The sequence below is a fragment of the Apteryx rowi genome, unplaced genomic scaffold, assembly GCF_003343035.1.
Source record: "Apteryx rowi isolate R43461 unplaced genomic scaffold, aptRow1 scaffold_427, whole genome shotgun sequence".
NCBI classification, from domain to species: Eukaryota; Metazoa; Chordata; class Aves; order Apterygiformes; family Apterygidae; genus Apteryx; species Apteryx rowi.
The window spans coordinates 703,340-730,668 of NW_020450680.1; the positions used below are offsets into that span (position 1 = coordinate 703,340).

General features: G+C 37.5%; 1 protein-coding gene across 1 annotated transcript in view; it reads right to left on the reverse strand.

Moving 5' to 3' along the window:
* The window catches only part of PALLD (palladin, cytoskeletal associated protein), a 71,321-nt gene that overhangs the window by 7,657 nt on the left and 36,335 nt on the right, over positions 1 to 27,329 (reverse strand). Inside the window, exons 3-7 of the mRNA XM_026076136.1 lie at positions 19,779 to 19,914; positions 16,536 to 16,637; positions 14,232 to 14,453; positions 9,026 to 9,175; positions 4,562 to 4,656 (exon numbers count right to left, since the gene is read on the reverse strand). Of these exons, the coding sequence (XP_025931921.1) occupies positions 4,562 to 4,656; positions 9,026 to 9,175; positions 14,232 to 14,453; positions 16,536 to 16,637; positions 19,779 to 19,914 (705 nt within the window). The remainder of the gene's footprint in view (positions 1 to 4,561; positions 4,657 to 9,025; positions 9,176 to 14,231; positions 14,454 to 16,535; positions 16,638 to 19,778; positions 19,915 to 27,329) is intronic.

The following is a 27,329-nucleotide window of genomic DNA, read 5'->3' on the forward strand; positions in this document are numbered from 1 at the left end:
CTGAATTGTGATGTCAAACAATAAGAATTTCATTTGTGAGCAATAGAAGGAAAAGCTTTCATCTGTAAACTATTCTTAATAAAAGAACTGTAAAAAGTTTATTTAAAAAAAAACAAACAAGCTCTCCCCAGAAATAGTACTAATGAGCAGTTCCACCATAAGCTTCCAAAATACAGTTTAATACTTTTCCAGTATCAGCTGGTTTTGCCTGTTAATTTAATCTATTGAATCTTTGTCTAAGCCGTTCCTTTTTTAATTGGATTTTGTTTCCAATTGAAATTAGAGTTATTCTATTTGTGTGATTTAGAAATTAAAGCAAGCATGTCATTAAAACAAAGTTTTAGATCATTRTTTTCCTTGCCTGATCAGCTCCAATAGATTCCCTTCTAGACCCAACTGCTACCCACAGTAACATCCTGTTGCAGTGAAGAAGTTATTCAAATATCATTAAAGATAACATTTATCAGTGACATCTTACAGTGAAATTCCGCTTTCTGAATGCAAAGCTTCCATATCATATTAGCCTTTGTGGGTGTTTCTTTTTAGCCAACATTTGCAGTATATATGACTATACTGCATTTTCTATAGCTCAGGGAAGTTTCTTTAGTTTAAAATAAATCATAACAAAACAGCTTAAACCCCTTAACAATTACATTTGGAATAAAAGACGCTGTACTACTGTATGGAACATAAACACTCCAGATCCACACTTTCTATTCCATTGAGGTAAGTTAAATTAGACTTGTTTGAATTTGGTTTGTTGTTGCCTTTCTCTCCATCATTGCTCTGTTTGAATTTTGACAGATCATCGTTTGTACTACCTTAAGTATGATCTGTCATAAATAGATAAATGCTGACTTTTTAATGATCTTCTCATGCTTCCTGCAGCTAAACTATAAGCAAGCATGGAGGAAAAATCTAGCACAAACTGCTTCTTAATTTAGGAATGGATACTGAAATGAGAAGTATACTAAATGCTTATGCAACTTTTCAGGTGACTAAATCCATATCTTAAGTACCTAATTTTTTGCCACTGGGCATGCCCAAAGCTACTTTAGCGATGACGCTGCATGACAGCTCATAAGGAAAGCTGAGCTCTTGTTCCTATCCGTTTTGCCCATATACCTAATATGCCTGCGGCAGGGATGGAAGATAGGGGGCTAATAAAGAAAGGCTGCAGTCTTACCTGTGGGTAATGAGTTCTGCAAGACCAACCAGAAGTGATGATATCTAGTCAGTGCTACACAGTGTAAGCAGCCCATGCAGAATCTGCCTTTGTGATATTTATATGCATCCTGTTCAGATACGGTTTATAAGGTAACAACCTAATAAGGTACAAGTAACTAGTATTTCTTAATGTGTGTTACTTGTAAGGCTAAGCCAAATAGGTTAAGTTAATTAGCACTACAGAAGTGTGAAAATGTATCTGTAAGCCACTATGTCACTGCTGCCGCTGCATAAAAAGGCAGCATTGGTCAAAACTGGGGGTGAGGGGTTGGAAAATCTACACCAAATGAAATGGGGGGGGGGGAAAGGGGGGGGGAGGTTACAAGTTTATCACCAAAGCAATTTTTTCTGGTGTTTTTTTCTCAAATCCTTCCTTAACTAAGCTTTCAAATTACATATTCAAAAGGAAACCTAAAATCAGAATACTGTTCAGCCTAGGGTCAGAAATTAATAATGCATTTCATTTAAACTCTTTATAAGTTTTCCTCAAAAATTGCACACTACTTTTAAGCCTTTACCTTGAGAAGTGAAACTAGAGTTATTTTTATCCTAAAACATGTTGTGGTTTTAAAGAAATAAAGAAATGAGTGGAGCCAAGTACTTCACATGTTTAGGAATGATGAATGGCAAGAAGCTGGAATACCCTTGGATTATTTGGGGGTTCATTAGAAGTTGTGATATGGACATCAAATTGCAAAGACAGTCTAAGCAATACTGACACCAGGTGCTAAATGTGCACACACTGAAGTGTGCACAATCTCACTGGAGAGACTCCATGGGTTGGTACAGATAAATGTGCTAGGAATTTCAGAGAGCAAGAAGCTGGGGAAGACTTTACAACTGACCATACTATAATGATCGCTAATTTGGGATAAGGGAGATTACGTTCAAATTAATCCTCTAATTTAGAGCAGGGCAGTAAGAATATGTCTTCTTTTAAATCTTTCTTAAATCTCATGCTTTTTAAAGCTAATTTGCTTGGGACTCTGATTGCATTGCACTACAAGACAGCTTAGGTGCCTAAGGGTTGAATGTCATGATGGGTAAGGGATTTAGCCCCAACTTTGTACACTTCAGACAGTTCAGAAGTCTTTCCCCTAAAGTAATACTAAGGAGGTAATATCAGCAAGCTAAGCAAAATGCAGAAAAATACAACATTAAAAATTAAACACAACTATAAAGAAAATGTTTTAAAATAGCTGTAAAGTAGTGAAGATATCAAAAACAGTAAGTTCTTCTGCCAAAAGACATTCTATGAAACATTTAAAACACTTCAGGAAAAAGTCTGTGAACAGTGTAACAAATCATAAAGTTCATAAAGCTAATAATTATACTTGTAAACAAGTTTTTGTTGCTTTCAGGTAAAAAAAAATAGAAAAAAAAGCCTTAATGCCACAGAAGTATCACTTACCAAAAGTATATGAAAAATGCATATGACAAATATTCCATTGTATTGGGGAACATATTATTGTGGTATTGGTGGGAGTCTGGTTTAGGAATATATTACATGATCAAATTTCATCAGTTTCAGGAAGAACTGGATGATGGGAACAGTGAGAAATGTTGCTAAACAGAAATAGTACTGTGCTGAAGATTAGCAGAAGCAGACCTTAAGTAAGCAAACATAATTAGGATGAGACCTTCAAATCTGGTAATTGTACTGGAAATGAGAATTCCCTTTGCTCTAATTTTAATTAAACTACTATATGGAAATCTCTTATTTATAATTCATAACTCTACTGGATACCCATCCAAAACTACAATAGCTGCCTGAGGGCTTGCAGCAATTACAAATACCAGACATAAGCAGCCTCAGGTTTCAATTGCATTTGGAGAGGTTGCAAAACAAACCTCCCCCATTATTATCCAAGGGTTCTGCCTGTCACAGAAAAAAACAGATGCACATTTTATCCTTCAGAAAGGTGCAAAAGTGTCAGCTGCTTAGTGCTCTCTGGCTTGCATTTTTCTTTCTCCCTTCCCCGTTTTTAGAGATGTTTTCCTCTTTCTCACTTCATGTGTGTGCATCGACTAACGTGGTTGAAACCTGACCCTTCATGGCAGCTCTTCCCGTCATGGACTTAACAGATACTTTTCATTGTAAAAGTGCCATTGTCATTTACCCATTATTTGCAGGTGTAAATTGCCTTATTTACTGGACAGGCTACACCGAATGGATATAGCTTGGGGAGGCTGTTCTGACAATCTAGCGATAGCAGAATACTSCCCTGCACAAGTGATTTGAGCTTTGGGCCTAAAGGTGAAACGTTATGGGGCAGCTGGTAGGACGCCTCCATGACAGGCGGCAGGAAGCGCCTGCAGGACTGTGGGGGCCCCAGTTTGTACAGTGCAGAAATAAGACTGATGAGATCTTTTAAAGATTTCACCTTGAGCAACTTTCTAATTATCAGAGGGGAAAAAAGAGCCTGGTTTTCATGCAGCAATTCTATAATACATACTATTACTACTGCTAACTGTTACAAGGTAAGTATCTGAATTTCTTTATTGCACATTGATCATAGGTAATTTTATCTGCTCTATATGTTATAATTAGCCAATATTGAGATTCTGTGGTCAGTGTAGCCATTAATCAAAACACATGCCTCACCACCACACAGACCTGAACTGGAGCCCTTGTACTTCCTTGAAAGCAGTTCTGTTTGGTTAACCAAAATGATTTTTTTGTGTAGTCTAAAGATGTCTCAGCTGTGTTAAATAGCCTCATAAAAGCTTTCTGTAATGAAAAAGGGTTTTTGAAGGGAAGATTCCCTTATATGGTCCAAAAACATAAACCAAAGATTCAGATGTGAATTAATCACAAACTTCACAAAAGATAAGTAAAATGCTTTATTTCTGACTCCTAATTCCTTAGAAGAACCTGAACTGAAATCACTGAAATACTAAAATATTTCAAATATAAATCTAAACTTTGTGGTAGGGAGTTATTTCTACTGTTTCTTTAAATGAATACTTACTAAAAGCTGCAGAAAGTATAGACTCCCAATAGAATCCCAATTCCCAATTAGGTGAGATGTTTTAAAAAACAGTAAGTGACAAGGTCTTGCCCGACAGCTTGTAGTGTAAACTGAGATAAGGAGTAATTAGTGAATGTCACAGGGCAGAGAGGACAGAGAAGATGCACAAAATACTTAAAGGTCACGTAAATTCAGAGGTTGCTTATAATTCTGAGCATGCAAAGTTTGCAGAAATTTTTAGACAGCAAAGGTGAAATTTCTTCCTGTATGCCATACCGCTAACTTACCTTCTTACTTCAGATTCGTTATTTATCATGGTAATTTTGCAAAGCACATATTAAAACAAACAAGGCATAAAGTACCTTCTAATATGAGGCTGACCAGGAGGTGTCCGAGGACCACGGCCTCTTTGATTTACAGCCTGAACCATAAGCCTTCCAGTGCAGCTTACTCTGCCCTGTTATGATTATGGAGAGGACGAAAATTAAAATACTTAAAGCATGTACTATTAATAAATTTTCAGCCCAATGTCTTCTTTTTGCCCACCTGCTGAGATTGTATTGCAGGTCTTATCTTTCACAAAGTCTTAAAAGCATTTGTCAAAATAACTTCTTATATTAAGCTATTTTATCAGCTTGCAATCTAACAACAGTTGTGACTGTAAACAAAGTCATGGTTAAAATATTCCAAGGCTTACTTTACATCCTGGAAGATTTTTCTTTTAGAAAGATTATTAGGAACACCAGCAATTAAGTCATTAATACAATATATTGGCTAAGTTATTGATGTGGGAGTACTGGGAGGTTYCTGTGTTTGGCAAATGGAAAAAAGGCAATACAACAAGTAGTTCAAGATAAGCCACCCTTGTAAATGACACTTGGCAAAGTTGCAGGGTAATGACAGATCTCCTGTGTCCAAAGTGGATTAGTCCACTTCATCTGGTGGGCTCACAGCTCAAAAGTCCATGAATGCAAAAAACAAAAGAACTGTTCAAGTACTTTGAGGTTCCCCTCTGAAGAGAGACCCTTGTTTGGGGGGGGAATCCCACTTGACTGCATCACTGGGTATCGGATAGTCCATTCTGCTGGCACCTAGTGGGTCACACTCAAGAGGAGACAGTGACACAGTGCTGCTACAACTAACAGACATATTTGCAGGGAAATATGCTAAAAATATTGGAAGCCAGGGGCGATAGGCAAAGTTAAGCAATGTGATGGAGACAAAACAAGAGCCTGAGGTCACCTTTGCATCAGCCATTTGAGGTGGACTTGAGTGGACAGAACGGCACTTTTCAGGGCAGCAAAAAAGGTGCAGAGCTTGATGTAAGAAGCAGCAAGAGAATTTTTAGCTGTGGGATAGCTTGAAAAAGCCTTATCTATGAGGTGCTATCCAAAAAAAAAATAGACTTCTACACATTCTGGAGTTAGCACAAAGGGAAATAAAATGAAGGTGATGCCTGGTTTAATATTGAATTAGCAACTCTATATGCTAAAATCACAGCACAAAATGTATTTTATATTTAAACAAACATCTATGCTAGATACAACTATAAAAGCTGTATATATACTGTATTAAAAGTTTATATATTTTTATGTAAATATAACAATGTAATAATTTTAATCATTTTTTAAAAATTTTAATTTTTAAGAACTTTTAGATAAATATATAGAAGATGTACATCTCTCCTCCCCCCAGCCTAGTGCAGCAAGCATCTGCATTAGCCTGGCAGTGTATGTGAACTCCACACTCACATCTGTCAGCATGAATAACAAAAGAAGTGACAAATATGACATAGTAATTGGGGGAAGGGGGCAGGAGGGGGATGCAAATAGCTGCTAACAACTGGCCACAGTCCAGCAAACAATTTCACACAGGTCACTAAGCAGGTGCCAAACAGTAATGATGCTCTTGTTACTGCTGCACTGTTGGAAATGAAGTTTTGCGTCCCATTTTTATTCCCATGACCCAGTTAGTCCACAAGAAAAATACTTGGGTTAAAATAAGCCATTGCTCATGACCTGGAGCAGTTTCTTAAGCAAAAACTTTTTTTTGTGGTACAAGACCATTAAAAACATCTGGAACAAATATAGTTCTATTTTAGGCACCACTGCATATTAACCTTTTGCTGGCAGGTGATGAATTCACTCATTTTGGGTTAATTTCTGTGTATTTCAATACATGAAGGCATCATAAATGGGAAGATGAAGGACTGTAAGGAATTTGGAGAGGGAAGAAAAAGCAGGAGGCCAAAGATTTGGAAAAGGGAAGGAAGTGGTGAGGGGCAAGTGATCCATGAGAACATGGCCTAGAACATCAGGAAATATAGACCTAGGACTGGGGGTGCAGCTTGCAAAGGAAGGTGAAAATGAGATGAAAGAAGGCAAAAATACAGACTTAAGTTCATAGTTACAGCTACTGGAACGAGATCAGTTAAGGGATGTAACCCATCACTAAAGGGCTGAAACATGCATGATTTTGTGGTGTTCTTGGTCTGGGGTCAGTTTGCTCTGGATTAAGTTATATGGCAAATTGTACTGCTGTCAGAACCTGAATTCCAGACTGCTGCACTTTATATTGTAGGCCTGGTGCAGAAGTTGTTACCACAGCTAATTTCCAAGGTGAGTTAGTAGTCATTTTGCTCATGGGAATGCTGTAGTATTAGTCCAGCTCATCAGAGGCATAAACAGGCAGAGCTTTAATGAACTGGATCCTTTGCTTTAGTAAACGAAATCCATTTCTTCCAGCTAAGAATATGCCTTTCTGCGTTTTACTTTGGTGGTCCTAATGGCCCTGACCAAAACTCAGCCACAGTCTAGCAAATTTCTGCCAGTCTGTCAGAAACCTGATGGGAGCTCCCTTATATTCATGTATTTTGCTTTTCCTAAGGAAAGATTGCCAAATTTGCCTAACTTCATGATAGCTCGAGATGTAGACAACTTTCCATTAGAATTTAGGAAACTAAGCCAAAATTATTTCCACTCAGGATTACTTAAAAGAATTGGAATCCAAATCTTTTAGTGCGAAAGGCTAGTACATTAACTCCTAGCTGTTCTTTGCCTCCACTATACTGTTGAACACATAGTGAAAGCAAGCTAATGCTAGGAGATACAATTATGTTTACTTGGAAATTACACTGTGAAGACAGATTCTAATGGGCTTGGTGAAACAGATGTTTTGTTTAGGGGATCCAGTGAACGATGCTTCTGGTTCTTCTCCAAAGAAGAAAAAGCACAGGCAAGGAATTTTATCATTTCACAATTGCTTTTTCAATCCCCAAATTAGGAACAATATAGAAACTTTTCACTTCAGTACACTTAAAAATCCACCAAGAAACCAGTGTCAGCAATGGGCACAGCTGATAATCTAGTTAACTGGTGTGTCATCAAAGAAGCTTTATTCAGAATAACTAGTGTTAAAAGTAGACCCTAAATATGCTTATAAAAATTATTCAGGGACAGATTTCAATGCCCAAACTCAAAGGCGGTTTATCCATCAAGTACTCTAAGACTTTTGTATCAAGGACTAACATATAGGGGAACTGTACATGCACTAACACAACACTAACAGAAAGATGAACAGGATCTGTTTCCTATCTTGAGCAAGTATATAAGTATTTATCAATTCTCAACTTGCTGTGACTTTGTACAATTTAAACGGTTGCAAGTATTATAACACAACGCTCTTCTTTGTGTAGAAGTTCCCAGTTTGAAAAATTACCTAGGCCTTTTGCTGTTTCTCTAAAGTACTATTTTGTACATGTGGAAATAACGTTTAAACTACCTAGATATAAACACTGTACTTTGTGGTATCAGGAGCCTTAGTTAAAAGTGCTATTGTGTGTCATGCATATGTGTGCATACAGTCACATACTTCACAAAGACGCTACAACATGAGCAGGACTGACGGTTAAAAGAGTAATGCAAAAATGGAGGCGTCATGTTAAGTAACCTAGCAACACACACAACAGAGCACAACACTCCTGTTTAGATTAAACTCTGTCTCAGTGATAGAGTTTGTTATTTTACAGTGTAATCCTGCTTGCAGTTCTGATCTTGGCAAGCACTTCAGTGCTACAGAAGAGAATAATTCATTATATCCCTAAGTTATGTTACTGCCTTGCTTTCTCATATGCAAATCATTTCCCTCAATTTGCTGTGCTGTAGGAAAAGTGGATTGAAAAAGTTACTTCAGTAGGATGCTTGAACTGTGACTTTAGTTATGTTTGATGCACTAGTGGGTTTCTTTTATATTCCACAGCCCTTGTATTGGGTCTGTGAAGAACAAATGGTATTAGAAAACCAGTAACACTGTGTGCTTCAGAAAAACATTGCTTAAAGCTTTGGGATCAGCATAGCAAACCTTCCTCTCTACATATTAAATGCTAGAATTTTTTTGCCTTGTAGAATTGCAATCACTGGCCTCAGTCAGYGAGCAGTGTCAACAGAAGAATAACAAAAGAGCTTAGCTGAGTTGGGTTACTTTTGCTGGTAACCTTGTTTTTTTTCCCCTTGTATAACATGTATGATATCCATGCTCAGTTAAGATACTGAGATGATATCAGCTGAAACAAAAGGAGAAATAGTGATTAAAAAAATACCCCTTCCCTCTGAAACCCCAGACCTTAGGAAAAAAATTGCTGTTGACTTGCTAATCTCTTGGAGATAGAGTGGTCCCACCCTACTAGTGCAAGATGAAAACAGAAATCTAACTTACAAAGTTTATGGTGACTTCATCATTTAATTAAATCATGCAAACGTAAGATGAGATCGTTTTCTGAAGATTTATGTTCAGAAGCATGTTTGCTCTGGAGCCAAACCTTCATTTACCTGCGGGTTGGCTGCCATAATAGTGTAATTCCCATCATCATCCAGGGTGGAGGCTGTAGTATGCAGCGAGCAAGTTCCATCAGGTTCTCTTTGAATTTGGTAGTGATCACTTCTTTTCGAAATTTGCTTCCCATCTTTAAACCAATAAATCTGTAGCAAAAAACAAAGCACCACTGATAAGAGGTGGGTGATTATTGCCATCATTTCTCAATTAACGACGCTAACAAATCTCAACTGCTGAAAACCTCTCTGGTAAGCATTAAAAGGAAACCAGTTTGATCAATCAGTTAAAAAAGTTTAGAACTACACTCCAGGAACCAGTTTCAGTAAAGACATGCTACAGAACAGCAATCTTTCAAAGAGAAAGACTGCAGGACAAACATTTACATAAGACATAGACATAAGGGCTGTACCAATCCCAAAGACAGAACAGCCCCTGAACATTTCAAGGACTCTAAATAAATGTCATTACAAAGAAGAGTTTCYGATCAGATAAAATTACTAATTTTAAAATTTTAGTTCACTTAAATCTGAAAAGGTTGGACACAGCACTTCAAAAATGCTATTGCTGTCTTTTCAGAAAATAAAGGCTTAAAACAAGATGATTATAGGAATAATTAGTCTAATGATTAATAAAATAGAAGTCATGATCTCATTGCTGAAACACCAGTTTTGTTACATATCCATTACACTGACTGGACTAGCCCAAAAAAGCCAGAAAAGGATTCAGCCACTCTCACTGGAGATGAACAAGTTCAGTACACAAATAGGCCAACTCAGTGAAAGTACATGATTTAAACCAACAGTGTCACCCAGATGTGACAGACATCTATAGAAATAGACAGCTTCATAGAGTAACAGGAAATACTTTGATGCAAGCCAGCGTATAGATACCCTTTAATAATTGCAGGCCAACAATAGTTCCAAGTTGTACAGAACAATTAAATTATCTATCGAACAGAGGTCTTTTCCATTACTTTTGATACATAATTTTATTCTCTGGCTGACCTAAGATCTAGTTTTGATGAGCCAAAAAATGATGTATGCAGAATAATATCTTACAGTAATTTATAAATTACACAAAAAGCATGTATGTGTTTTTAATGCCTCCTACTTGAGGGGAAAAAAAGCTTCAACAATTTTGAACAAGGTTTGTTTGGGKTTTTTTTGCTGTATTTTAAAAGTAAAGATAAAGCTCCAAACTGAATCCCACTGAAAACAAGGGGAAAACATATGGCATATGCATGAAAACACATACAGGAATATACACAGATGGAAAGCAGGTACAGAGACCAATACCAAATCGCGCTTGGGATGGATTAACCCAGAGCTTTGAGAGGCTGATTTGTATTCAACCTGAACCACTGGGGAACTCTTCCGACCCTGCCACACAGGCCTTTTTTCCAATCAAGTAATTTCTCTAATGTAACAGGAATAGGAAAATGCAAACACAAAGCATTTCTGACTCACTGCTACCGCCAAAGAGATGAGGGAGAAGAACACGTCCCCCTATGACAGAAGGAAGGAAATATTAGCACAGCAGAAGATGATAGATCTCTCTTACCATACGGTAAAGGAAATTGTATTTGTTCTGGTCACAGGATTACTGGGACCCTTAGCATGAGGAAAGCAAACCCATTTTCCTCAGTGTAATTGCTGAAGCGAGAACTTACATCTTTTAGTGAGAAAAAGGTGCTTGTTTTCCAGTAAAAATGAAGTGACAAAGCCAAGAAGAATTCCTGATACAATTTAATATTCCTGTTTCTTCATACTTGCCAACATTTCAAAGCTCTAGATTCATTCACTTTTTGGAAAAATTAAGGGTATACTTCTAAACTGCACTAAAACACAATGGATTGGAGGATGGCATGTACTGGAAGGAATGAGTGGAAAATTCCCTTAAAAATTAATTACCATGTATGGTTTTTATATTAACAAGCATTATGTGTAACTAGAAATGATTTCATTTCCTAAATAGCTGGTTATACTTGTTTCCCATTTTGTCTGTCAGCAGTCTTGCAAAGACTCTGTGGTAGTAACAAAAGATTTGGTAATGTCTTCTCATCTGCTGACAGAGCACTTACTAGAGATGCACAAGATATTTGATTGCTTACATACACATGCTAATGGATGTTGGTAACAACATAACTGTAAAAATGAGTTTTAACTTGCATGCTTTACATGTTTCATAATGTTGCTTGGAATCTACTGCATTAAGTAGTAATTATTTAAGAATAAGACACTTATCAGAAATATCAGGAGACATGCCAGGAATTATTAAATGGAAATACATGCAAATATTAACTGAACCAGATATCCAAATGTCATGCATAGGTTGTTCAATACTCATTTCCACTAAGTTTAAAAGCATTGGCATCAATGACTTTTACTTATGCGTAGTAAATACTTAATACTATCTTTATCTGAAACTGAGTTAATAAGTAAAACACTACCACTACTGGATAGAGCGGCCCTTGTCATAAAGTATTTCCTTTCTAGGATACCTGTTAATAAATGTACCATTAAACTATGTAAGCACTGAACACTGCATCTGGATTGCCTTTATTTGTACCAGATTTTCAGAAACCAATGTGTAGTGACCAAAAATACAATGGAATACACAGTACAAAAGGGGTTTTGATCTTGGGCAGCACAGTCATTTTTAATCACTATGAATTATATTCAGCCATGTCAAGAGAGAGCAATACAAGCGCTGTGCAACATTCAAGGTTCATTTAACCTTTTTTATAGCATTATCCTAATTTTAAAGTGAAATATCTCTTAAAAAGAAATAATCCGCAATCCCTTTCATATCACCAAAAGTTCTCATTTTAATGAGAAAATAGTTTTACATATGCTGAAGGCTACAACGAAAGTAGATTCAGATTTAAAGAGTCATATTTACAAAGACAGAATTGGCACATCGGTATTCAATTTACATGGCATGTTCAGGGGAAAAAATAAGCCAATAACCTCGCTTAGAAAAATCCCTTGTAATGAATGCCAGATTTTGGAAATGCTGCAGTCCTTCCCAAAGCCATTCCTTGGCAGAGCTGACAGAACACTTAGAAGGGAGGAGCTTTAAGTTAGTAAATTATTTCCAGCTTTTCATTTGCCAAAGTAAAGAATTTATTCAGGGGCAACACTTCCAGCTTCAACAAATGGCAGCAGAAAGGCTGCCTTCAATCATCGAGCATTTCAAAATTGCCATCTTGGCATTCTCCGAGGAGGACACGGCCTTTGACGTTTGCACAGTCCAGCTAACAAGTAGCTATCCAAGGGGATAAAAAATTGGTTCCATCCCAAGCAATTTAAGAAATCTCACAAAGCATCTGTAAGTGAACAGAATAAAGGGTCACAGTCCCAGGTGCAAGAGCAAATCACTTCTTAATGTGCACACTTTGACACAGAATCGGAGCGCATTCACATCAGATGCCTCCATAACGCAGTGTTTTAGGGGAAGTACTAACAATATGGTTTCCTGGCTGTGAAATCACTAATGGCAAAACAAGGAGAGTGAGGGAAGTAACAAGTGACATCCTCTTTCATCTGTCTTAAATCAGATTAAGTTGACTGTGAAACTACACCTTAATTGAAAACTGTGAAAATCAGGGAATGGCTACAGTTGACTAAGGCTGACTCATAACAGGTCATTCAGTCTCTTACTCATAAGCCTCAGGCAAACAGACTACCTCTCCATCACACTGCACCTCCAACACCAATGAACTGATTTGCCTTCCACCCTTATTCAGCGTAACTCTCTTATAATACCAAACTCAAAAGTAATGCTGGACATCAAAGGCTTGGTTTCAGCCCAACTGGGCCAGTCTTCTCAGTGTGCATCTTACACTAGCTTCAGTTTGAAGCAGGAGTGTGTTTTTGAATGAGTGTACTGATCATCCTGACTTACTTTGCAGTGGTTCACACTGTGGATTGGTCTTGGAGCACAGGAACTGGATTCCTTTCAGATGAAACTAAGCCAGAATGTGTGCTCCAAGAACACATCTAATGTGCTGCATCTGCTTCAGTCTATGGGACCAGATTAGAGCTAGCCCAAAGTTAAAAACCTCCTGAAATGCATGCACGGATGGATATTTCATTTTACAGATCTGCTCCTCCTGGTCTGCACCACTTGCTAACACAGACAATGCCGTAATTGCCTGCTATTCTTCCTCTGCTACCTGACAAAGTCCATTTTTTCTTTTTACAGTTTGTGTAATACCATACAGCTATAGCACTGGACATGTCAAATCATTTGCTTTTATCTCTGTTCAAAATCCTAAGTACCTGTAGAACTTACACTAGGTAAGAGATCTGAACACAGCTGTGGCCCTTGCTGCTGTGAAGATGGGCAGCTTATCTGAGAGGTCACTGTAAGAGCTGCAATGACCTCACTGGAAGATGCTGGCTTTGGCAAGGAAGTTTAAGAAGCTGCTGCTGTTTGTCAGCTGCAATATGAGTCAACTGATCGCTGGGCAAATTTTGAAATGGTTAAGCATGACCTACCAGAGAAAGATATTATTCCAGACTACTGGTATCACATCAACTGGTACTTTTACATTTGCTGAATGAAGCCCAGTCCTCCCTCAGAAGTTCATCATCATAAACCTCACCATCATGTCCATCTTGCTGCTAGGATACATGGGAGCTGATTGTATTTTAATTTGACTTCCTCTGCCAACAAATTTAGCCTTCTTGGGGTGTGTAGATATAAACTGTGTAATGCTGCAGAAAGCAGAGATCCCAAACCGGCTTCTGAACCAGAAGCAACGTATTTTTGCATTAGCACAGTGCTGTGCCTGAGCTAATCACCCATGGTAACCTGACAAGGCTGCTTTTGGGACCACTGTGCCAGCTCACATGGGGATTTAGAGCATTGCACTGCACCCTGTGGTACAGATCTACCCTGAAGGTAACTCAAAAAAGGACAGAAATATCACTTCTGGGGAAAGGAACCGAGATAAAGTCTCAGGAAGGAGTATGCTAGAGATGAAGCCTCATGGTCAGATTTTTCGCTGGTATAAATTACCTAATTCCTATCATGTCAAAAGAGATTTGACAATTTATACCAACTAGGGATCTTTATCGTCAAGAGGGGACATTTGCTATTCCTGTAATACACAGTCCACTGTCCAGCAGCTCACTGCAAGGTACCAATATGGCACTCTTTAGAGGGCTTCTAGAAATGCTTACCCTCTTTCCTTACCTTTGGCTTTGGATTTCCTGCCACTCTGCATGTAAATGTGACTGGCATTCCCTCAAAGATTTTGTAATGCTTCAGCTTTATTTCAAAATACGGTGACACACTGTTATCAATAGGATCATCTCCATGTTGCACCTCGTCATCTGATTCCTCCACAGGAGACCTCTCCAGCCTGTATTCGATTTCACTGATCAATCTTTGCTCAAAGCTGGAGACTTTATACTCCTGTCAAACAAGAAAGGTGCATATTAGCATCGAACTTCAACACATTGCTTAGCAAGATGCGTTTCTAACAATTTTTTTGTATTCTGCTGATCTTTGACAACCCRTTAGGATTTTACATATAAAAGGAAACTGTAACTTGTTGAAGAAAAACACTATAATCCTTGCCTCCAAGTAACTTCCCTGTGAAACAATGAAGACGTCTGGTATGAGGCAAAAATTGTATTTCATGTTGTCTTAAGGTCTAATTTATAAGGGGAAGGAAAGGCACTGGTTGCTTTCTTTCCATTTTTCAAAAAAGCCTGTAAGAATAAAAGTATTCTGAAGCAGTTCATAAAGAGGAAAGACATACACTAATATTTCCTTGAGGGTACACACAGATTTAGGGCGGGTTTTGCTTCCAGATGGCCAAAAGACCATATGGTTCACATCTGCAATTTGCACAGTACTGTACTGGAGGCTGCACCCGAAGGCTACAATGATTTTATTTACAGTTGCTCATAACAATGAGAAAATGGCACCACTGGCAAACTATGATACTTGCCTCCCTTCACTCCTGTTACCATATTCCCCTTTGTTTGGCCAGAAGTATCAACTTCTTCCTCAGAAAAACAGTTTGTCATGAGTACGTTCAAGATTTAGAAAGAAGAGTAGAATGTTTCATCCAGTGTAAAACACTACTACTCATGTAAATTTGCTATTTAGACACTTGGAAAATGTTACTGTAACATACACAGTATTTCTTTTCTTGAACTATTCACTCCATCTACTTTACAGTAAGAATGTCCTGCTTTGAATCTCAGTGATAGCCAGAGCATAAGAAAGCTCAGAAGCAGAAAAAAAAAGAAGAAAAAAAAAAAATCTTTTTTAGCCAGTGCTCTCAGTCAACAGAAATTTAGGCAGTCTTTCAAATGACCTTCAACGGTTGTCTCTGACCCTTGTGTTGTTTAAGATAAATGCACATCTCACATGAAGCCCCCCTTTCATATACCCCATCCTCTATCTCTGACTTTGGTCTAGGAATGACATGTAGCCTTTCTACCGGCTGGTTACAGAACTAATCATAACCCTCAATAAAGGAAAAAAAAAACAGGAGAAGAGAGAAATACCTTTGCAAACTTCAGATATTTTTTATTTCTTTGTTCCCTGAAAGTTTATCATAAAAGCAAATCATGAAGTACACATGATATATATACAAGAGCAGCTGATTTGGATGCAAGACAGTTAGTATCAGTATATGTTAACATTACTGCAGAAAGATACTGGAGCACGTCATTACTGCACTCAAATAATTAGGCATATAGACAGAGTTTAACACCATGAAGGGAGTGCAACTCCCCAGTTATTAAAATCTAGGAGACCTCTTCTTATTAACCAAGAGCAGTAGCAGGGAAGGGGCAAAGACAACAGTTAAAAAAAAAAAAGACAAGAAAAACAAGAAAGAAAAAGGTGAAAACATTAACCTTTTGAATATCCACAGGACTCGCTACAGAATCATCAATACAGCGAGCTTCCTGTAAGGGTAGAAAAAAAGATCAAGAGGCAGAACGAAGACCAAGAAGCCGCCATGACAATTTCTCAGAGTTTTTACCAGGAGAACATACTGCATGTGGTAACATAAGCAAACGGATGCTACACAGCTCTGAAGAGCAGCTCTGGCATCTCAACAGACAATAGGGAATGTGTACCTGGGCTTTCAAGCAGACTTGCTGCTGTGCTTTTTGGTCTGCACCCAAAAAGTACAGATTACATACATAAAGACAAGATGGTTTCAAGATAGTAGATGTATTTTTGCCTTGAGAGACTTAAAGGTCAGGATAGAATAGGATAAATGGAAGAGTTTAAAGTGGAAAGTAGATGTTTGAGACCTCTCAACCTTATTCAGTATGGAAAAACTGAGCAATAAGCATGTGATTCTCCAGTTTACTTCACTGATATATAACATACGACTTCTGTAATCAAAACCATCCTATCTTGTGTAATTTACTGTCTTATGTAGGTCTTTAGGGGAATGACTGCCTGCGAGAAAAAAAAAATTGCAAGAAAATCTTTATTTTCCTATGAACGTGCAGAGTTAGGCAGCACCTGTATAGCCGGCTCCTCTTCCGGTTCTTGTATATTGAAGACAGTTGCAGCACTGTCTGCTCCCAGCAATCGGCGAGCCATTTTTTCCTCATACGTCAACCTCTGAACAATGAATTAAAAAAACAGGGAGAAGGAAAAAGAAAGAAAAAAAACTTATTGTTTCTCATTGAGAACTATAAGGTAGTTAGAGACTAAGTAATGCTTCCACAGGAAAATATGAAAATTATTCAGCTTAATAACAGAATTCGCTTCTGTATCACATTTTCTGTATTGTTCATTCTGTGTTTTTAATTGTAAGAAGCACTTAAACAGAAAACAGGATTTTTGTATAATAATAATCCCTCTGCTTTCTCTCCACTACATGAATTCATTCATCTGTTTGTGACATCAAATTGATTTTGAAAGAAAGCAAATACATCTTCTAAACAGGATTATAATTTCTAAAGAAAATTAACCAGGAAAGGGTAATACTATTATTCATCAATAAAGAAGTAATTTCATGCAAATATTCTTTCTAGGCAAGAATAATACAAAAACAGGACTGAAAGTATAAGGCACCTGCGGCATACAATTTTTAAAATGTCACCCAGACCTTGGCAGTTTTAATTTTATTCCCTAAAATAAAACATTTCACTTGTATCTGAGGAGGTTCAAAGAATATGCACCTTCAATAATCCTAAGTTAACTCCCTTTGCATATTCCAAAAAATATTTTTTTTCTTTGCTATATGATAACAACCATATTCTACCCAATAAATTGTCACCTATCCTCTCTCCACAGAGAAAATCTGGAGGACTTGAAAATGGATACTTATAAGCTAGCTATTGTGTTTTGGGCACCCACAAAACCTTTTTATAAAAAGTAGAAACAAACTTTAAAACTAGGGGTTTTTTACTTTGAAAGTAGCAGAAATTTAATTTAAAATAATGTTCCTAAAAGAGAGCAGCAATATGTTTCTAACTGAAAATCTCTACTACAGTTTGTAATGCATTTATTTTGCATTACCAGTGGCTCTTCCAGCTTAAGCAACTTTTGCCCTGACTCTGCCATTTGTTTCCATCCTCATGCCAGGAACTTGGGCAGGAATGAGCAACAGAAACCACTTAAATCAGCATGGCCATCAAAAAAGTGCATGCCAAACCAACCCAAATCTTACTCCTAGTCATTCTGCTCAATTTCTACATTAGAACTACAGGGCAGCAAACTCTGCCAAAAACGCCATGGAGATATTACCCTACTTGATTATTTTGTCAAAAATATAATGACAGTTTTATAGAAAAATATTTTATTTTAGATTTTTAATTCCTATTTCTTTTTATTCTTCTGCAAATTAAGGACACTGCTTAAAAAAGACACAGTGGCAGTTTACACTCAGAAGGTAAAGAAAGTTAAAAAAAGACTTTGTAAGTGTACAATTATTCCATTATTATTTTTCCTTCTACATTCAGTAACACATTTCATGCACCTAAATGCACTTACAAACTTTCTTACAAACCAACATTGCAAAAAYCTGTCAGTGAATGGAAGGCAAACTCACTGCATGGTTAAATGTCTCCATGAAACAGGAAAAAAAAAAAAAAAAGAAGAAGAAGAAGAATGTAAATCGCAAAATGTTAGATCTATCTAATGCTTCTACTTAAAAAAAAATAATTTTACTTAATTTAAAAAAGATGTGACATTATAGCTAAAGCAGCAGGCTAAGACTTATGAAAACTGGGTACTAGTCTTGGCTTGGTTACAAACATCTAAACAAATCATGAACTTTTCTTCACTTTAATTTTCTGTAATCACTCCAAGTGCCCATAGCCACGATTACACAAACAGAATCGCCCAGGACAGGAATCTGCAAGGCAAAAGCCTCAAGGCAAGCGCAAAAGCAGAGTTAACTTGGTTCAAGCTACCACATCACCTGATCGCAGCCTGCCTTCCCGGGGCCATGTGGGCTTTCTCAGGACATTCCATTCATACGTCCAGGCCAAACATCTCACTCACTTTCCAAAATAGGCATCAACAGCCATGTTCAGCACACCTCCCGTGAAAAACCTGAACTTACACACTGCAAGGGTGATTCTGCTCAACTTCTAAAGGGGGCTGCCGGACTCTGTGCGGTCAATGCAGAAGGTAAGTACTGCAGCGCTAGTCACTCTCTCAACACTTTCCCTACTTCATGCCATTCACCTTGCTGCGAACCAGAAGCTGGCAGCTCTGGAGCAGTCAGTCTGAATCAACAGGCTTGAACTTAAACACCGCAGTCCACATCTCAGACACACTAACAAACTTCTGAATATGGTCCTGAGAATCTAAAGCACACTAACTTTCAGTGACACAAAGGTATCCCAAGTCATTCAGGTGCTTTTGAAAACCTTTCATAGACAAAATGGGCATGACAGCCTATACTTTTTTAAATTACGTTCCTCTTAAAAGAGATTCCTGCTTCAAAGACATTTAAATCACTCCTTTAATAACTGTAATCAAGTCCTAGGAGAGTTGCTTCTTACCAACTCTCATCAGGAAGAATTTGGTATTTTATCTTTTCTGCATATCATAAAATGCAGAAAAATTAATGGAGAACTTTGTAACTGTTCTTTTCAAGTGTTTGTTATTCTTGCCCATTTTATCTCATTTCTTGTCTCCTCAAGTAGATTGTTAACTCTTGATAAAGTGTTTAAATTAGTAGCTTTAAGTTGGTTTTTATCCCCATGGTCAAAAAAGTCCCACAGTCACAGGATCTAACGATGCCTGGTTCCTAATGGATTTGTTTCTCATGATGAACTACCTTGTCTCCCTACAACGTCCACTTACTACCTATCCTTTCCAACTTGATATCCACTTTGGTCTGACAGCTGGGCAGAACATCAAATGAGCCCAGACTGATCAAGAGCTACGCACATGCTGATTGAGCGGCTACCTGGCAGCGGTGAACAGTCAAAAGCAAACAGCCTCAGAGGCTAAACAAGCCTGTGAGGTACATACTGTGCAGGGTTGTTGCAGGAACTCATCGTCTTTGAGACCTCCACTGCTTTGTTAATTCCAAGTTAAGTTGCCCAACACGAGGGCAACTCATAGGCCAAAACGTATAGTATGATTACTTAAGGAAATGCAGCTTTGGAAAATGCAATTAAAAATAGTAAATACATAAAACATAAAAAATTCTATACACACAATTATTTTAATATGCAGGATATCTGAGAAACTACCCTTGATGCCCACTCCCCTTCCCCAGGGTATTTTATGTTTGTGTACCGGTTGCCCGTTGTTCAAAAGGTCTTCCTTGAAACGAAGCTTTCTTTCCAGGTCCTGAATTACAGCATCTTTTGACCCTTGAATCTCTTCATCTGATGCTATCCTAGCAGTTCTGCCTGTTTTCTTGGGAAATCCCCTGCAAAACAGTACAAGAAAGTTCATGACTTTTCCTGAAATCATTGGTATTTAGGACTTACTGGATGAAATCCTGCCATTAGTGAAGAAAATTACATTTTGCCTTTGGAGGGCAGGCATCTCACTTACTATACTGCCCTGTATAACTCACATTATGCTTTATTCAAGAATTAGCTGAAATAGGGCTCAGGATGGCATAACAGTGGCAGTAAACAACACACACTCAAGGCAAAACTGATGAGCAATGACAATAGAGCAAAGTGACAGGAAGCATGAAAGAGAAAATATGACTAGATAAACAGGAGTGGAAAATAAACTAGATTTCTATGCAGTACCAGAAGGATGAAGATCGTAAAGAAGTATGACAGGGCAGTTAATTATTAATTCCTTATATTATTTAATAACTAATTCTTGTGACAGCTTTTGAACACCTAAAGCATAACTTAATGTTTACTCTTCATATCTTTGAGAATACATACCAGAAGGCAACGTGTAAATGTTATTTCTGAAAGAACAGCCATTCAGAGTCTAGGTTACACTGGCAAAAGATAAAATCATTCCTGCAAAGCAGTTTTCAGCAGCAGGGTTTCATAGAAGAATGACAACCATTTAGCAGTAAGCATTCACAAGGCTAAGCTGTTCCTTGCACCAGTCTGGAAGATGTGATTGCAATTTCAGGACTTGTCACTCCCACTTTTTGGAAGGGCACAGGATTTTATTTTTCCTCCAGTCTGCACTAATATCAAATGCTTTTCAGTAATGTTATGACGACTCTATTGCTGGAAATGCCCAATGATGGTGTTTTCTAATGAAGATGAGATGTACAATTYAAGTTGTGAAGAAATAAACATTGTTATCATTTTTGTAAACTTGCAGCACACTATTTCTCCAGTGAAGTCACACAATATCATTTAAAACACTGATACTRGCTCAATATTAGTTAGGTTGGGTTTTTTTTCCTCCAAAGTTTAGTGTTTAATTATGGCTCAGCCCATTACCTGGGAATGACTTTTACAAAATATGGAATCAGGTAAATTGTCAAACTCCTCTCACATATTAGAATGTTAATAAATAGACCCAAACCCATCTGTTACTTCAAATTAAAATCTTTGCTTTGCTTTGATAGGCTAGGAACCACGTAATCTTTCCTTCTGGAAGGAACACTTCAAATTCTTTCAAATTTAGGATTTTGCAGATGACAGAGATGATAGAAAAAAAATGAGACTAGCAATTATGGGCAATCTTCCTTCCCACACACAATAATTTAATTACCAGCACAAAAATTTAAACCAGAATTACACGGAGTTAACAAATATTCTTGGATATTGTTTGGTATTATGTTTCTATAACATGCGTAGATTAACCTTGTTCTTCAGAAAGTGTCTTTGATGGTAATTTTAGCAGTAGTTAAAATGAAACAATACACATACTTAATTCCTTTTTGGCTCTTGACAGTGTGAATAGATGGAGAAGACAATAATTGGAAACAATTCTTTCTAGATGCCTAAAACATTTCATATTCTGTTACTGAAAGTAACTTTAAAATGGGAAAAGGGTGAAGTATTTGTAAAAAGAATTGTATTTTCACATCAAACTGCAGCAGAAGTAGAACAGACAAATGTCACTGCCTAATGTCTGCCTGTCTGTCTAATGTCACAAAGAACTGGAGAACAACATCCCTCACCCTAGAAATATTCAGCAGTTAGCTGGAGCTCTTGTCAGTCACCAAGCAGAATAATTTTCTCAGCATTTGGCTGGGGAAGTTTTCAGTCACAAGTAAAACAAACTATCCCTGACGCTGCTTTGAGGAAGGAGTCAGGAAAACTATCCCACCTACACGGAGGCAGGGGGATACCAAGAGCAAGGGGGAAAGCCTCTTTCAGGAGGAGATGCTGCAATAACTCAAGACATTTTGGGACAGTAAAGGTAAAGGAAGATATGAAAGGAAAATGGGCCAGAAGAAGGTGGGAAGAGGCAAGGTCCCTCAACAAGGCTTGACTGAGTGCTGGAAGGCTAATGGAAAGGTGACATCTGTAGCTCTCCTTGTCTTTCTCCACAGTCTTTTCCTTCACCTCCCAGCTTCCTACCCCACCCAGCCCAGAACCATCATGGATCTCAATTTTGTCACTCTTAGGATAAGGACAAAACAAAAAAAAAATCTGGCCAACCTGGAGGCCAGATTTTGGCTTCACTTTGAAGAAGTTCTGTGCCAACTCTCAAGGGAGACTTGCATCCTGCCTGGAAAATTCCAAGTGATACACTAAGAAATAAAGTGTTCATTTCACATTCTACAAATTTCATATTCAAATGATTAAAACAGTAAGACTGTTAGCAGAAAAAGGCCAGCTTATGCTTGGCACTTAATAGGTTATAAAGGTAAAATTTATAATATACCCAGGAAAGTCACAACACTGCATGAAGAGAGGGTGATAGGCTAAGTACTCTGGAGTGGATTTCAAGGAACAAGTAAAAGTATTCTCTGAAGCATTAGCAATTATCTCTGAAAAACAGAAAGCCTCTAAGCAAATACCTATTCTTAAAAAGGGAAGGAGTACCAAGAGAATTACGTCAGTCAGTCCAATATCCATACTAAGCACAAGAAAATAATATTATAGTCCATTTCAAAACAATGTAGGATAATAAGGTAATGAAAATTGAATCACATCAAGTCTCACTAATTTCTCTCTCTCTGACAGGCTGACTGGCATGGAGACAGGCAAAAAGTAGCAGCATTTCAGTTTACAGCTTCTGAGTAAGCCCTTTGTGGCTCCTGTAGTTCCCCAGCAAATTAGGGAAACATAGTCTGGCTGAAATTTCTATTATATGGCTGCATAACTGTCTGGAAAAACTATTCCAAGAATAATTATGAGTTTTTCCTCTGTCAAACTGGAAGAATATAGTCTATACTAAGTTCAATACTTAGTATTCCAACATTAACAATTGGAATAGTGAAATAAAAAGCACATTTCACAAATTGGCTTATAACAATGAACTTGCAGAGGTTGCGACTCATTTTCAGGTAACAACTGTCATTTACAATAATCTTCATAATTATTCTAGAGGTGTCTAACACTGATTAGGAAAGAAGTTCAAAGCATGACAGCAATATGAATGTAAAAGTAGCACTAAGATACTAAGCATCCCAGAAGAAAAGATTCTGTGAGGCTGAAACTTTGGACAACGATGCAATAGTTTTAAAAGCAAGAGAAATATAATTCTGGAACACAGTAGCCTAAGACACGAAATTTAATTATTTTGCTCTAATTCTTGCTGCTGGAGATCGAGTCCAGTTCTACCACTGTACTTCACAAAAAATACAGCAAATTGGAGTTTGGAAAGCAAGAAAAGCGTAAGATGGTTTTAAAACATAACTTCTGTGAGGTTGGAAAAATCTTGTTTATTTAGCCTGGAAAAGAGAAGACTGAGGATAGGGAGGTAATCAAACTTATAAGACATCAGAAGACAGCTGACATTCAATGATTCCCCCCTGTCCATTGAGGACAATAAGCAGATAACTTAATTTGAAGACAGACAGACCTCAATTAGACAAAACAATGTTGAACTCTCCTCCCTTCTCCTTTCCTCCACCCACCAACAATGACAGATGATAGCTTAAACACTGAAACAAGTTATGTAGGGAAGCTAAGGAATTTTTATTTAAGAACAGGCTAGGCAGATTTTTCAGCAATGGCCTGGGGATCTTTGGTAGTTTTTAACATGAGAGGCAGACTCCCTAACAACCTTTCCACACCTCTGCTTATAAGCCAGAACGTTCTGAGCTTTTCTGGCAGGTATGGGAGTGTCCTCCAAAACCTGGTCAAGGCGACTTGCCTGGAAAATGAATTCGATTTTCTTTACTTGCATTACAAATAAGTATTTAAGGAAGGAAGCAGTCAGTTTAGAAATATAACCATAAAAACGAACATCAGCTGAAATTCCTTCAAATGTCTTTAGAAAACCTCTATCTCAAGACTATTTTATATTGGGGGTAGGGGGGAAGAAAAGGTAGATGAGAAAATGTAATTCTTCCTGCAGATGCTCTATTTCCATCCCTCTTTAGAAACCCTTTCCTTCTTTCTCTACATATATACATATATGTAAACATATAAATGTATATACATACAGACACACACCCCTCAACAAGTTAGCTGTTAAGACATACATTCTTGAGATGAACTTCAAAATGGCTACAAAGCAATGAGGACAAATAGGAGGTCACCAGTGAATCTATCCTCCAAGGCACAGCACCATTAGCGTAAGAGACTTTTTACAGGTCAAGGGAGACTGGTAGCAAACTTTCTTCAGTTGCTTTTGCAAATATTTATCACTATCCTTACGTGACTTATCTGGATGCATCAAGTTCTTAAGATTTCTTTCTTCCTTGGTTGTTCATATGCTTTCTTTTCATCTTTCCTCAGTGATAACACCAAACAAAATATTCTGCTAATCCATTTGTGTATTTATATGCTCATTCTTTGCCTGATGCAATTTTCAGGGTATATCAGGAGTGTTCAAGCCAGTAGGATATAGTTGGAAAAGGCAGATTTAAAGACGTGGGTACCATTAGCCTTAGGCACACAACAACTACCATGAATGTGCAAGAAATTCTCAGCCTTTGAGAGAATCAGGCTGAAATTCATATTGATCTTTAAATCACCTCTGAAATGTGCATCACTTAAGTCACTGGGTGGCTGAATACAGACGTAGATATAAGCATGCGAGTCTGAATTCTTTGGGACAGAAAGGGCGTAAGGAAGTTGCCAAAACTCAGGCATCTGAATTCACACGCACAAATTTCTGACAGCAGAAAATTCTGCAACCTTGGCTTAGCTCTCCTTCATTTTGAATATTTGCTCTAATATTTGTTTAGAAAGCAAGCCAAACCAGCAGTACTTTTCATGTTTTAATTACATGGAGTGCACACTGGATGAGACTCCCTTTCTTTTCCTATGTACCTTTTACAGTGTAAACAAGGGCAACAGGCTGGCTGTCATTATCCTTCCAAGAACAAATTCCTGTTTGCAGCCAATATGGCTCAGTTTCACAGAAATCCAAATCAATTCTCTGGTACTGAGGTAATGAACAGTAACTTGATTCTTCTTTTAGAACTAAAGCCTTCCAAAAATACAATTCCTGTCCGTTTAACACATTTTCACTTACTGTAAGAACAAAATTGCTATAAGTACTCTAACAGGTCACAAGCTTTGAAGCTGCAGCTGCATATTAAAATTAAATTTTAGCCTGATCTTACCATATACACTATGGAGACTAGGATTCTGCTCTGTTCAGTAATGTGACATTAAATGCACTTAAGGGAATACCTGAGGCAGAACTAAGGATGATTTCAGTGAAACGAAACAAAGGTAACAAAGTTCAACTATTTCCACCATCCAAGAAAAAGGTATGAAACTGTGGTTAGGGAAAAAAAACCAAAAAACTCAGCATTGGATAGTATCAAGACTGACATGAATAATACGTATTTCTGAGCATGTCTGATCCTTCTTAATGATTAGAGAACAAAGAACAACTCACCTACAAACTGCATGCCTACCACCAAAAATTTATTTTTCTAAGGCTTATCTTTAGAAATATATTTTTACATATTAAAATAAGAACTATTGTCTTTACATTCTCCTTTTCAGCTCCTCCCCTGAGCAAATTATCCCTCTGCTTCATGCTGCACTGGTTACCATAGATACATAAGTGTAAATTGCTATTCAAAAGATGTCCAGGTATTTTGATATCAATTGAAAAAGTACAACGTATTTTGCAAGTGGTAATCTTATCTACCTTTCTGACTGTTTCCAGCATTTTGCTAAAACTGAAGAAATGAAGAAAACTGACTGTTCCTGAATGCAGAGGAAGCTTGCACAGTCCTTGTAGGCCTGAGCTCTTGAGAAGAGATGGACAACTGCCAGAAGCATGTTAAGAAACACCTATGTGGGCCTGAGAAAAAGTAATATATACAAAAATATTAACATTTGTTCAAGTTCCTGAAATGCTGCTGAGTAAGGTCTCCACTACCATCAACCACTGTACCTGGCATTTCACAGGCAGTTCTGTGGCATCCTGATCTGCATGAAATAAGACAGCTGTAATACTAAGTCCTCAGAAGGAAAAATCTACAGGACCCCAGCTATGTCGATAGGCCAAAACAGCTATAAAACAATGGTGCAAATTTTACTGAAATGAATGAATTACTACACACAGCCTCTCTCTCAACAGAAAGGTATATACACTAGTTCTTTTAGTTATCTTGTCATCTTACTTGATTCTAGATACTTGTCATCTTACAAGATTCTTAAGCATCTGCAACAATCATTCAGAAAAAGAAATGGATCAAAAACATCTGGAAAATAAAGCTTTCCAGATGCAATGACTGTCAAGATACAGTAGGTCAGTTATTTTGGCTACTGTCTGCATGCCTCCCCTTCATGTTGAATTCTTGATCACTGCTTACTCTTAAGCAACTTTATTTAATAAATTAGATCCAGGGAACAATCTGGATTTCAAAGTTGAAATGGAACAAACATGCATTCATCATATTTCAAAGAAGCTGATATGGATAACTATTTTATGATAACAACTTGCATGTACTTATTAAAAATGTGTCATACTGTGCAAAAACAAAAAACCAAAACCCCTAGTATGAGTGGTTTCTTAGCAGAGTAAACAAGAAGAGATCTGATATCCTAGATAAACCACATCATAGATGTTGGCCTAATAGCCACAGTTAGGATTCAAGTTATGGGGAGAGGGGGAGAGGAGGAGAGAGAACATATTAAAGCAAGAAACTTTAAACAAAAACGGTCTAATGGACAGGGGCAATAGATTAAGAGGTCTTTGGAACAGAAAACTGAAATCTGGGAGTATTCGCTGCTATAAAACTGGAGGTTGGGAATGAAAGCAAACACTAACGTTTGTTGGAATTTTTCCACTGACAGAAATACTTGTCTTCAGATGTATTTTCATGAGCCCCAGGGCAACTTCAGATATTAATGAATAAGTACCACATAGAGATGAGGTAAGCTTCCTCAGAGGCAGGAAAACCATCCTGATCTCTCTCCTCCGTTTGGTGGCGAAATTTTTAAACAAGGGACTCCCTCCAACATATCACTATTTTAAATCAATCATACTGTAGGTAATCTCAATTTTTACAGTTGTGACAGATGTAACTTACAGAAATGGGAAAAAATAAACCTCAGGTCTACATAGGACAGCAGTACATTTGACTCTAAAATGAAAGCTGGCTTTTGTAACGAGAGACTGTTGAAAACATTAGATAAAAACATGGAGAAGTGTAGCCTTTCCTCATGTTGTCACCATCATTGCTAACCTACTCAAGGAACATAAGGATTACTAAAAATTTGCCTCTCAGTAATATTTGAGATAGTCACAGTCACAGTACAAGGCCAG